General features: G+C 41.9%; 1 protein-coding gene across 1 annotated transcript in view; it reads left to right on the plus strand.

The window, feature by feature from the left end:
- EIF4EBP2 (eukaryotic translation initiation factor 4E binding protein 2) overlaps positions 1–13,237 on the plus strand; it is a 33,876-nt gene extending 20,639 nt beyond the window's left edge. Inside the window, exons 2-3 of the mRNA XM_075841571.1 lie at positions 10,864–11,040; positions 11,936–13,237. Of these exons, the coding sequence (XP_075697686.1) occupies positions 10,864–11,040; positions 11,936–11,967 (209 nt within the window). The 3' untranslated portion in view covers positions 11,968–13,237. The remainder of the gene's footprint in view (positions 1–10,863; positions 11,041–11,935) is intronic.
- The last annotated feature ends 656 nt before the right edge of the window (positions 13,238–13,893 follow it).

Raw genomic sequence — 13,893 nt, forward strand, 5'->3', positions numbered from 1 at the left:
GTATGTTCACACGATGAGAGGCATTTCCGTATGAAAAGACAGACTGTTAACAGCTGCCTCGTTTCACACGTAAATGCTCCTCGCATTTTGCGAGCCGTCTGAGACGCTCGTAAATCTTGAGCTGTGCTTCATTGAGTTCAATGAAGAACAGCTCAAATTACGTGGCAAAGTGCCCTGCACTTCTTTTCCGAGGCAGTCCATTTACGCGTCGTCGTTTGACAGCTGTCAAACGACGATGCGTAAATTACAGGTTGTCTGCACAGTACGTCGGCAAACCCATTCAAATGAATGGGCAGATGTTTGCCGACGTATTGCAGCCCTATTTTCAGACGTAAAACGAGGCATAATACGCCTCGTTTACGTCTGAAAATAGGTCGTGTGAACCCAGCCTGAGACGTTCGTGCAGTTAATCTTCAGTCGCTAACCATGTTTATGCCCCAGACTTATAAATAACATTTTCTTTTTCAGACTCCGGCTTTTATTTTTACACAGTGTATATACAAAGCTCTGTGTTTTCCAAGCTCTTATTACTGTACAATATGGAAAATATTTTTAAACTACGGATATGAGATGTAGTCAACTTTTGTTTGGCTCGGTGTACGTTTTCGAATTGTAATGTTTACCTTCCATATAGTTTCTACTTCACTGGGTGCTCTCCAAGCAATGTTCTCAGTGTCACAAGGTTTGGTAGAAAACTTTTACATCATGCCAAGTTATTGTTGGGTCTCATGTGATGCTCTGTTCAGTAAGAACACAGTGTGCATCTCGGATATCCTTGTTTAAAGAGGCTCTGTCACCACATTATAAGTGTCCTATCTCCTACATAGTCTGATTGGCGCTGTAATTTAGATAACAGCAGTGGTTTTTATTTTGAAAAACGATCATTTTTGAGCAAGTTATGAACAATTTTAGATTTATGCTAATTAGTTTCTTAAAGACCAACTGGGCGTGTTTTTACTTTTTACCAACTGGGTGTTGTACAGAGGAGTGTATGACGCTGACCAATCAGTGACCAATCCGTTACATACACTTCTCATTGTTCCAGCCCAGCATGATCCACAGCACAGTGTGATTGATTGTGCAGTGAAAGAAGCTGGGCTTGAACAATGAGAAGTGTATGAAGCTGATTGGTCAGCGTCATACACTCCTCTGTACAAAGCCCACTTGGTTAAAAGTAAAAACACGCCCAGTTGGTCTTTAAGAAACGAATTAGCATAAATCTAAAATTGCTCATAACTTGCTCAAAGTGATCGTTTTCAAAATAAAAACCACTGCTGTTCTCTACATTACAGCGCCGATCAGACTGTGTAGGAGATAGGCCACTTATAATCTGGTGACAGAGCCTCTTTAATGTGTATCTGTCACCCTATTATGTTGGGAAGGGTCTATAAAAGTGGTGTAAGTGGATAAACATCAGTCTGAAAATCTTACACATTGCGGTCACATCACGGGTTTTCCTGCGATATTTATTTCTTTTTTAGCAAAAGTTGCAGCAAAAAGTGTGAATGGAATCTTATGTAAATGATGAATATGACCATTAGGAAATATGTATCACAGAGCTCAGTATTGCAACCTTTATCCTATGCTGCCCTCAGATGGGTCACGTAAGAGACTTGATAGCCTCTTTAGGAACTTCTGATTGGCTGAGAGGACGCAGACACTCATTAGCAGTAACATGAAAACAAACTTTTGGACATCAAGTCGGGGTCATTTAATGGATTCAGATGCACCCACTGAGCTTTTTGTAGGGGAATCTTATACATTAGTACCTCCTTAACCCCTTAAGGACGCAGCCTAGTTTTGGCCTTAAGGCTCAGAGCCCATTTTTCAAATCTGACATATTTCACTTTATGTGGTAATAACGTCGGAATGCTTAAACCTATCCAAGCGATTCTGAGATTGTTTTCTCGTGACACTTTGGGCTTCATGTTCGTGGTAAAATTTGGTCGATATATTCAGTGTTTATTGGTGAAAAATTGCAAAATTTAGAGAAAATTTAGAAAAAATTGCATTTTTCAGAATTTAAATGCATCTGCTTGTAAAACAGACGGTTATACCACCCAAAATAGTTACTAGTTCACATTTCCCATATGTCTACTTTAGATTGGCATCGTTTTTTGAACATTCTTTTATTTTTCTTGGACGTTGCAAGGCTTAGAACATAGACAGCAATTTCTCATATTTTTAAGAAAATTTCAAAAGCCTTTTTTTTAAGGTACCTCTTGAGTTCTGAAGTGGCTTTGAGGGGCCTATGTATTAGAAACCCCCATAAAACACCCCATTTTAAAAACTAGACCCCTCAAAGTATTCAAAACAGCATTTAGAAAGTTTTTTAACCCTTCAGGCATTTCACAGGAATTAAAGCAAAGTGGAGGTGAAATTTGCAAATTTCATTTTTCTTGCTGAATTTCAATATTATTCCATTTTTTTCTGTAACACAGAAGGTTTTACCAGAGAAATACTACTAAATATGTATTGTCCAGATTCTGCAGTTTTTAGAAATGTCCCACATGTGGCTCTAGTGCGCTCGTGGAATAAAACACAAGCCCCAGAAGCAAAGAAGCACCTAGTGCATTTTGAGGCCTCTTTTTTATTAGAATATATTTTAGGCAGCATGCCAGGTTTGAAGAGGTGTTGAGGTATGAAAGCAATGGAAACCCACCAGAAGTGACCCCATTTTGGAAACTAGACCCCTCAAGGAATTCATTTATGGTTGTTGTTATCATTTTGACCACACCGTTTTTTCACAGCACCTATTTGAATTGGGCTGTGAAATTAAAAAAATGATATTTTTTCCATTAAGATGTAATTTTTGTTCAAAATTTCTTATTTTCACAAGGAATAAAACACCCCATTTTGTTGCCCAATTTGTCCTGAGTGCGGCAATACCCCATTTGTGGTGATAAACTGCCGTTTGGGCCCATGGGAGGACTCAGAAGGAAAGGAGCGCTATGTGTTTGTTGGAGTCCAGATTTTGCTGGATTGGTTTTCGGGTTCCATGTCGCATTTGCAGAGCCCCAGAGGTATGAAAGCAATGGAAACCCACCAAAAGTGACCCCATTTTGGAAACTAGACCCCTCAAGGAATTCATTTATGGTTGTTGTTATCATTTTGACCACACCGTTTTTTCACAGCACCTATTTGAATTGGGCTGTGAAATTAAAAAAATGATATTTTTTCCATTAAGATGTAATTTTTGTTCAAAATTTCTTATTTTCTCAAGGAATAAAACACCCCATTTTGTTGCCCAATTTGTCCTGAGTGCGGCAATACCCCATTTGTGGTGATAAACTGATGTTTGGGCCCATGGCAGGACTCAGAAGGAAAGGACCACCATTTGGCCTACTGGAGCTTTTCTTGTGCTAAGTCATGTATGCAGAAGCCCCTGAGGTACCAGTACAGTTGAAACCCCCGAGAAGTGACCCCATTTTAAAAACTACACCCCTTAAGACATTCATCTAGTGGTGTAGTGAGCATTTTGACCCCACAGTTATTGTGTAAAAGGTAATGCGCAGCAGATGGTGCAAAGTGAGATTTGCAATTTCCTATACATATATGCCATTTCAGTGTCTGATATATTGTGCCCAGCATGTGCCACTGGAGACATACACCCCATAAATTGTAATGTGGGTTCTCCCGGGTACGGCAATACCCTACATGTGGCTGTTATTAGCTGCCTGGGCACACGACAGGGCTCAGAAGGGAAGGACCACCATTTAGCCTACTGGAGCTTTTCTGGTGCTAAGTCATGTAGGCAGAACCCCTGAGGTACCAGTACAGTTGAAACCCCCGAGAAGTGACCCCATTTTAAAAACTACACCCCTTAAGACATTCATCTAGTGGTGTAGTGAGCATTTTGACCCCACAGTTATTGTGTAAAAGGTAATGCGCAGCAGATGGTGCAAAGTGAGATTTGCAATTTCCTATGCATATATGCCATTTCAGTGTCTGATATATTGTGCCCAGCATGTGCCACTGGAGACATACACCCCATAAATTGTAATGTGGGTTCTCCCGGGTACGGCAATACCCTACATGTGGCTGTTATTTGCTGCTTGGGCACATGGCAGGGCTCAAAAGGGAAAGATGAGGGGGATAAGCTGTGCGGAGTGCATCAGGGTAAATTAAAAATCAAGGGATGTATGGTAAATTTTAAAACAATCTTTCATACAGAGCCCTGGTTTTTCGGGACACGTGTCGCATTGGTATGTTGTGTCCTTCCTTATCCCCCTCTTATAGCACACTTTGCACCTCTTTTGACTTTTTCCCTTCTTGCCAGTTTGGGGAACTTCTCCTGGAAAGTGTTGCCCTGGTACGATGCGTGTGGCCCCGCTTCCAGAAGTACTGGGTGCCCCTCCTTCCTGGTCGCCAAAAATTAGGTTCTTTATAACCACCTCTTGAAATTCCAGGAAAGTTCCCCTCTGGCCTGCACATCGACGTAGCACGTACGCATTGTACAATGCCATCTGTATGATGTGCACGGCCAGCTTCTTATACCACACCCTCGATTTCCGCGTAGCGCTGTAGGGCTTCAGGACTTGATCTGACAAGTCCACCCCTCCCATGTACCTATTGTAGTCCAGGATGCAATCTGGTTTGGGGGTCTCTGTACTGGTACCTCGTACAGGTACATGGGTACTGGTGTGGCCGTGTATTGTTGTCAATACAAGGACATCTCTCTTGTCCTTGTACTTGACACACAATATGTTGCTACTAGAATGTGCCCTGCTCTCACCCCTTCTGAGTGTTTGCCCAAGCAGTGTTTTAGGGAGGCCTCTAAGATTTTTTCTAGCAGTGCCGCATGCCGCAGTCCTTCTGGAAGCGAGGCACTTGAAGAGCGGGACGCTGGTACAAAAATTATCCAGGTAGAGGTGGTAACCCTGGTCCAGCAGTGGGTGCACCAAATCCCACACAATTTTTGCGTTAATTCCCAGTAAGGGGGGGCATTCTGGGGGCTGAATACTGCTGTCCTTCCCTTCATATATCCTGAATTTATATGTATACCCTGATGCACTCTCGCACAGCTTATACAACTTCACGCCATACCTTGCCCTCTTACTTGGCAGGTACTGGCGGAATTGAAGCCTCCCTTTAAAATGTACCAGGGACTCATCAATGGAAATACACTTCTCGGGGGTGTATGCTTGGGCAAACCGGGCACTGATATGGTCTAATAAGGGTCTCAGTTTATATAAACTGTCAAAACTGGGGTCATCTCGGGGTGGGCACTGCTCATTATCGGCATAATGTAGGAAGCGAAGTATTGCCTCATAACGCATCCTGGACATGGCCATACGGTACATCGGGGTGTGGTATAGGATGTCCGTGCTCCAGTAGGTCCTAATGGATGGCTTTTTTAGAAGCCCCATGTTCAAGAGCAGTCCCCAGAACTTGCCCAACTCTGCTGCGTCTACAGGAGTCCACCTCTGGGATTGGGCATAAAATGAGTTGGGGTTCTTGGTGATATACTGTTGGGCATATAAATTAGTCTGGGTGACCATTAGCTCTATAAAGTTATCAGTGAAGAAGAACTTGAAAAAGTCCATCTCACTGAACCCTGCCGTGTTAAATTTTATCCCTGGGCTGCCCGTGTACTCAGGGATTTGGGGTTCATAATGGTCTGGTGTGGGCGTCCAAATGGGGTCACTTCGCTCAGGGGTATCACTTGTTGTGGGGTCACTTCTCTCAGGGATTTCTACTATGGTGGTGGTCCTGGGGCGTCTCCTAGGGGGTCCCTCCTCTTCATCGCTGGATGAGGAGGTAGACAAATAAAATAGTGTATCGCCATCCGACGAGTCTGTGTCGGAGGCCAGAAATGCATACGCCTCTTCAGCAGTAAATGTCCGTTGGGACATGCTTGTTGTGCTAAGACAAAATTTATATACAGCAAAAAAATAAATCCCTAACTGGGAGCAATAGGATAGCACAAATGTGTTTTGTTTTTAGAGAGCAAGTGGACTTCCCTGACACTAAAGCTAACTAGGGCGAGGGTTCCTAACACTAAACCTAACTAAATTTTATGTGGACTTCCCTAACGCTAAACCTAACTACGGCGACGATTCCCTGACACTAAACCTATCTAGATTATTTCAAGCTTCCCTGACACTAAACCTAACTACGGTGACGGGTGCCTGACACTAAACCTATCTAATTATTCCGAGCTTCCCTGACGCTAAACCTAACTACGGTGATGGATCCCTAACGCTAAGCCTATCTACGGTGACCGATTCCTGACGCTAAATTCCCTGACACTATACCTAACTACGCTTTTTGACGGTTCCCTGACACTAACTAACCCTAATACTAAACTAACCAGTTAAATTTTCAAAATTGGCTAAACTAACTATTTTTTTTTGTTTCTTTTTTTTCTTTTTATATTTTTTTTTTTGTTTTATGTTTTATATAGAAAAAAATGAAAAAAAAATCCCCAGGGACCAAGAAATGTGGTCCTGAAGACTGAAAAGTGGTCAGTGATAGGAGATCACTGACCAAAAAACGTGGGTAGAACTCAGAGGAAGGGAACAGGAGTGGGTAGTGGATGGGGTGGTGGGAAGCAAAAAAAACGTTGTTTTAGAAACTTTTTTTCACTTTTTTTCACTTCTTTTCTCTCTGACTCTCTGCTCACAACCGATCTCAACGCCTCGCTAACTCCAACAGGGCGTTCAGGGCGGTTGCAGCAGGATGTGAGGTCAGAGAGAGGAAGTGACGAGAATGATCGCTGCTATTGGCTAGTTACTCACTGACTAGCCAATAGCGGCGATCGGCGAGGCGGGACCATAGTAAATGGTCCCGGCCCATTATGCTGTGATAGCCTGCTGTCAGAAACAGCAGCTATCACAGCTCATGAACGCGCCGAGCGCGCGCACCGCTGTGCTCAATGAGACCGATCGCTGATATTGGCTAGTTACTCACTGACTAGCCAATAGCGGCGATCGGCGAGGCGGGACCATAGTAAATGGTCCCGGCACATTATGCTGTGATAGCATGCTGTCAGAAACAGCAGCTTTCACAGCTCAGGAACGCCGGGCTCGAGCACTGCTGTGCTGAATGAGACCGATCGCTGCTATTGGCTAGTTACTCACTGACTAGCCAATAGCGGCGATCGGCGAGGCGGGACCATAGTAAATGGTCCCGTCCCATTATGCCGTGATAGCCTGCTGTCAGAAACAGCAGCTATCACAGCGCATGAACGCGCCGGGCGCGCGCACCGCTGTTCTAACTGCAAGACGTACTATTACGGCATGGAGCGCGAACGATAGAGCTGCCATGACGTAATAGTACGTCAAGGAGCGGGAAGGGGTTAAAGGGAATGTGTTGCCAGCAAAACATGTTGTTTTTTTTTTAAATTAAACAGTTAGTGTATAGGTGATTAAACATTGTTCTAATTTTATTTTATTTTTTTTTTCACGAGTCAGGAAATATTATAAATTGGATTAAATTTATAATATTTCCCAGCACTGGTCACTAGATGGAGCCATTCCCAAAATTTCAGCATTGCATGTTGTAAAGCAACCACATTGCTTTATGCTGCAAAATTGGGTAAAAATCCCTCGCTCTAGTGAGCTCTCAGAATCCCCCCCTCCTTTATCCTGGCTAGTGCCGGGAGAAACGAGGGGTTTGAACGGTCTAACCTCCTACACTGTGTGTCACCATTTAGTAAACACACAAACACGAACATACATAGAAATAACTTACCTGCCGCTCCCTCCGGTCCATCCGCTCCGTCTGCTGCCGGTGCTCCATGTGCACAAGTCCGGAAGCTGCGACCGGAAGTAGTAATCTTACTGTCCGGCCGGGACTTCCGGTCCACAGGAAAATGGCACCGGACAACGCGCATTTCAAATTGAACTGTGTGGGAGCGGCGCATGCGCCGTTCCCACACAGCGGCGTACACGATAGTGGATGGAACGGGCCCCGTTCGCAGTCCCTATGGGACTGGAGCTGCCGTATTCCATGTCTGTACACATACAGAAATGGAAAAAAAAATGGCAGCCCCCATAGGGAAGAAAAAGTGTAAAAATAAAAAAAAGTAACACACAAACACACAAATTAATCCAAAAGTTTTTAATAAAGCACTAACATCTTTAACATATTAAAAAAAAATTTGGGGTGACACAGTTCCTTTAACCTTTCATTATAACGGACCATTAGTTAGCCAACTAATGCTTCCATTTGCTTGGCTAAAATTTAACCTACTGGAAAGAAAGGGACAGTTTACCTCCTGCTTCTCCAACCTTAAAGAGGCTCCATCACCAGATTATAAATGCCCTATCCCCTACATAATCTGATCGGCGCTGGAATGTAGATAACAGTGGTTTTTATTTTGAAAAACTATAATTTTTGAGCAAGTTATAATTATGCTAATTAGTTTCATAATGACCAACTGGGCGTTATTTACCTTTTGACCAAGTGGGTGTTGTAAAAAGAAGTTATGACGCTGACAAATCAGCGTCATACACTTCTCTCCATTCATGTTTTGCTGAAAAAAAAGGTTTTTATTTTCAGACAAACTCCCAATAAATATAGCAAAAGACTTGTGGGGTCGAGATGCTAACTATACCCCTATATAAATTCCTCGAGGGGTGTAGTTTCCAAAACGGTGTCACTTTGGGGGATTTCCACTGTTTTGGCACCGCAAGAGCCCTTCAAACCTGACATGGTGCCTAAAATATATTCTAATAAAAAGGAGGCCCCAAAATCCACTAGGTGCTCCTTTGCTTCTGAGGCCTGTGTTTCAGTCCATTACCGCACAAGGGCTACATGTGGGATATTTCTAAAAACTGCAGAATCTGGGCAATAAATATGGAATTGCATTTCCCTGGTAAGACCTTTTGTGCTAAAGAAAAAAAATGTATTCAAATTTCAGCAAAAAAAATTTGCACATTTCCCCTCTACGTTGCAGTAATTCCTTTCTGAATGCGGTTTTGAATACTTTGAGGGGTGCAGTTTTTAAAATGGGGTGACTTATGGGGTCTACCTAGTACTTAAGGCCCTTTAAAGTCACTTCAGAACTAAACTGGTCCTTGAAAAATAGCCTTTTGAAATTTTCTTGAAAATGCGAGAATTTGCTGCTAAAGTTCTAAGTCTTGTAACATCCTAAAAAAATAAAATGTTCAAAAAACGCTGCAAATATAAAGTAGACATATGGAATGTGTAATATAGTAACTACTTTGTGGTATGATCTGTTTTACAAGCAGATACATTTAAAAATATAAAAAGCATTTTTGCTAATTTGTGTTTTTCACAAATAAGCAATACATTTATTGAGCAAATTTTTCCACTAACATAGTACAATATGTCACGAGAAAACAATCTCCGAATCGCTTGGATAGGCAAAAGCATTTCAGAGTTATTATTACATAAAATGACACATGTCAGATTTAAAAAAAATGGAGGCCAATTTTTAGGTGTTTCAATCCCCCCCCCCCCTCAACCATTTATTTTAAACTGAGCCATATTGCCTACCTGGTAGCAGGGACATGAAGAATATTTTTCTTATCGAAGATGAGTTTTGTGTGTGAAATCAGGACATGCAGAGTTGCTGATCAGACTTTGTATTGTTCCACTAGCCGCAGAGCGAGGCTGGACCTTTTCCAAATAAGAGCTTTGCCATTTTCAAAGCCCTTTTCATGAGTTTTCTATGCTGTGTGTGATTCTTCAATGTCAATGATGACTTACTTTATTCCTGACCACACTACTTTATAACCGGGTTCTATTGATCTACAATGTGGACTATGTACTGTTACTTACAGTTCGAGCAGCAAACTTATGTCCGTAATTCAGTTTATAAGTATTTCCAGATATGCATGTAACTTTCTGATCCTGCCAGTGTGTTTAAAAGGTAAAAAGTTAACGGATTTTATTAGAAGTAATTGTCTGCTTAGAATACCCAGAGTTGTTCTTAAAAGCCTTAATAATATTGCCGTAAAGGGATTGTATGGCACATGTAAAACAAGGACAGAGGGCAAATTATGGGCGGAAAAAAACCAACTAGTTTTACTCCAACTAAATCCAGAGATGTTGCTTCGGTGGTCTCCGCCAGTCTGTACATTTTTACAGGAAGCGATGACGTCCTGTTCGGCTGCAGCCAATCACTGGGTTCAGTGGTGTTTCTGGCAAGAATGGCGCATCATCCCGGAGGCCAGTGGTTGGCTGCAGCCGAACGGGAGGTCATCACTTCCTGTAAAGGTAAATGGACCAACAGGGACCACTGGTGCGGCGGGGGATTTAGTAGGGGCGTATAACTTGTTTTTCTTATTTTAGCTCATACCCTGCCCGCTGCCCTTGTTTCATATGTCTTGGGCAACCCCTTTTAAGCTGGCCATATGCTAGGGACTTCAGACATTTCTTTCCTGAATGACATTCAAATAGTTAACTGATCTTAGGCATGATCGGTGGCCTGGTCTTGCCTTCTATTAATGTGATGGAGATCTGTTAGACATGAGTGACTTTCCAACGACTGCACCCGACGCCGACTTTTCCACAGATATCTGTGTTTGGGTGGCATCTGGCACGCTCATGTCATGAATAGGTGCCAAAAGTCGGCAGAAAATTGACTAAATTGGCCTGGTCAGCCATCCGAAATCTCTAGTGTATGGCCCGCTTTACTCTGAGCTATCTTCTGTGGTGCTGTGCTAATAGGTTTGGAAAGGATTGACTATAACTTGAGAGAAAGTAATTTTCTTTTGCTGGAACTAGAATGCTATACAAAATATAAACTGAATAGTTTATTAGTACTGTCTATAAAGTTTACATTATGAACAATCAAACAATAATGAGAAATGCAAATTGGTATTTTGTTAGGTTTTATTCGTCTTATATGTAATTTTTTTTTCTAAACTCCTCCCCGTATTTTCTCTCTAGGTACAAGGATCATCTATGATCGCAAGTTTCTTTTGGACCGTCGCAATTCCCCCCTGGCTCAGACCCCTCCCCGCCGCTTGCCAGATATTCCTGGAGTGACCAGCCCCAGTGCCGTTGTAGTACAGCCTAAAGTAGAAACAAACAATTTGAACAATCATGACAGAAAGGCTGCTGTTGGTAAGATGTACTTTTTAGCATGTCTTTAAGCTGGCCGAGCACAAGATGGCTGCTGTCCGATAGCTATTTCTCCTGGCTGCACTATAAGCCTCTCCCAAAGGTGCATGTTTATCTTCTGTGGGTACCACGTTAAAATATAACCTGTACAATTCTCCCCCCACCACCACCACCGTCTGCCTTTGGGGTACAGTTTGTAGGCCGTAGTGTATTACAGCCTTTGCCCTCTCCTTATTTCGCGCGGACATTGCTGTCACACAGTACGCGAATGCTCATCCTAATGCGCGAAGTACCCGCCGCTCAGGACGAGTGTTATCGTCCTGTGTTGGCAACTAGTTAAAAAAAATTATTATTTTTTTATTAACACTTTCTTTCTGTCTCCCCTTTCCTCTAGTCTACTCAAATTGAGATCTTTGAACAAACAACTTAGCAGTAAAGTTAGACTTAAAGGGGTTGTCCAGTCCCTAAAAATATGGCCATTAATAGCTCATGGGTCGGGGTCCGACTCCCGGGACCCCCGCCGATTAGCTGTTTTGAAGGGGCTGCAGTCATCGTACGAGCACTGCTACCCCTTCATTTCTACTTGCTCTCTGAATTGCTGCTACATCTGTGTCGACAATTCAGTCTTGCAGCCCTCTTCAATTCACTTTAATGGGAAAAGAAGGCTGCAATACCTGTGAATCACCACTAAATGTGTGTCGAAGATTCACAGTGAGCAAGTAGAAAAGGGGAAGTGGCGCTCATGAGCGCTGCACCCCCTTCAAAACAGCTGATCATAGAAAATCTGACCACTATAAGTTTTAAGAATAGTGATCAGTTATTGCCCCCTTTCGGTGTATGTATGTGTATATAGTGTGTTTTGACAATTGTTTTTCATAATTTTTCCTGTTGTCTTCAGGTGAAGATGCTCAATTTGAAATGGACATCTAACCTCCCGGATGCTTGGCAAGCACTCAAAATTTTGCGTGTACCTGACGAGGCCAATAGGATCACTTGATGAAAAACAGGCAACAGCGCTGTAATGCGTTTAGCAAACAGTCCTTCCAGGTGCCAAAGGTCAACGCAACTAGGCTCCCTTTGTTTTGTTTTATCGTCCTTTTTTTTTTATTTTTCCTACCCCAAGATTGATCCCACTCCCATAAAGTGTGGAGGTGGTGAAGGGACTTGTGACTCTGATTTAAATGGCTTGACATTGGCAAGTGGGAATAAATACAGTTTGCAAATTTGTACTGTAGCTTTGCAAATACATGTGAACGATGGGTGGCATAAATGAATAATACTTTTTTTTTACACACCCCACTTTTTTTTTTTTTTGTCAAATTCCACTAAAGATTTGCCCCATGGTTTGGAAAGATGCCCAGGCCATAGTGGATAAATTGGTTTGTAACATTTTGGCCTAAATCCCTATATAGCCATCTCACCTACAAAAAATAATCTCTTGGTAAGCAAGGAACCGTAAAGTCCTGTCCCTGTTGCTCTTCTTAGATCTTGGCTTTATTTTCATAGGGCCACTGAAGATCTTCGCCTTTTGAAGTCTTACATTAGTCCCCTGCTGCCTGTTATAGAAATGTATTTGTTTTGGACATTATCAATCCATGTCCATCATTGGTTTGGTTGGGCTTGACTTTGTCCTTAAATTAATTACATGGGGATTGAATTTATTTCAATTAATTCCTACTTACAATTTTGTAAACAAAGAAGTCTGCTAAGCCTGAGAGAGGGTTTAACACCTTTGCTTTCTCAACAATGTGGATAACTTTGTATTGCCATAATGACTTCTCCATTTCAAGGTTATGCCTTACAATCTATGTACTTCAGGATTATCACGTTTTCTGGCACAGTACTTAATAGATCAAGTATGATGTTTGCCCTTGTAAAGGAAGGAAGAGATTTCTGAAAGGGTCACTAAGTGCATTTTCAGAATAAAACTGAAGTGTGAAGGGAGAGTTGCATTTTGATAGTGTGACCGTTAATATCAGTCTGTATAAGAGTCAATTTTCAATGACCAGTTTGGCATTCCCTCAAACCACTTCTAAACTGAACACCTAAGTGTCCAAAACCATACAATATATTTCTTGTTTGATATAGAGGGGTATTAAAAGTAAAATGTATTGGCCAAACATGATCAAGTTTGAGTTGATGTTCAGGACTGAAATGATTATTAGGTGCTAATAAACGTTGCATTATGTGCTTCTCTGGATTACTGTTTCTGCTCTGAAAAATCTGAACAAAATCCAAGCCGTGGGAAATTTTATTTTTTATAGATTTTTTTTTTTTTTCCTTTTTTGTTTTCCTTAACAATCTACATCTGAATTTGGGGTTCTATTTGTAGTGAAATTCTCAGGGCCAGAATTTCTGCAGCAATTCCGTCGAAAGTCAAAGGCTTTCCGCTGCGGCAAAAACGCACCATTTACTGGGGTTTTTACGTCAGAAAGTGGTGCGTAAATTGCCGTGTTTTTCCCAATGTTAGGATATGGAGACATATCCTATAAAAAAAAACGCAGCAATTCTGGACACTTTCCGCAGCAGGAATTGACATGTTGCCGTCCGGAAAGTACGCACCGCAGGTCAGTTTTGGCTCGGAAATTTTACGCAGCATGTGGATGAGATTGGTTAAATCTAATTCACTATGCTGCTACTGTATTCTGCAGCGTGTCGACAAGCCCTAAGAGTTCTTCTATATAGGATTAGAGCTTGAGGACCACGCTCTTTAGTTGGCTTTTGACATGTTGCCCCTGATAAAAAAAAAAATAAATGTTTCCCATGATTTCCTTTTTGGATCGCTTTTTTTCATGGTATGTTTTAAAAGCAGCGGAATTTATAAAAAAAAAAATTCTAAAAACAAGCAAACAATGC

This window comes from Rhinoderma darwinii, chromosome 11 (genome assembly GCF_050947455.1).
Source record: "Rhinoderma darwinii isolate aRhiDar2 chromosome 11, aRhiDar2.hap1, whole genome shotgun sequence".
Taxonomy (NCBI): Eukaryota; Metazoa; Chordata; class Amphibia; order Anura; family Rhinodermatidae; genus Rhinoderma; species Rhinoderma darwinii.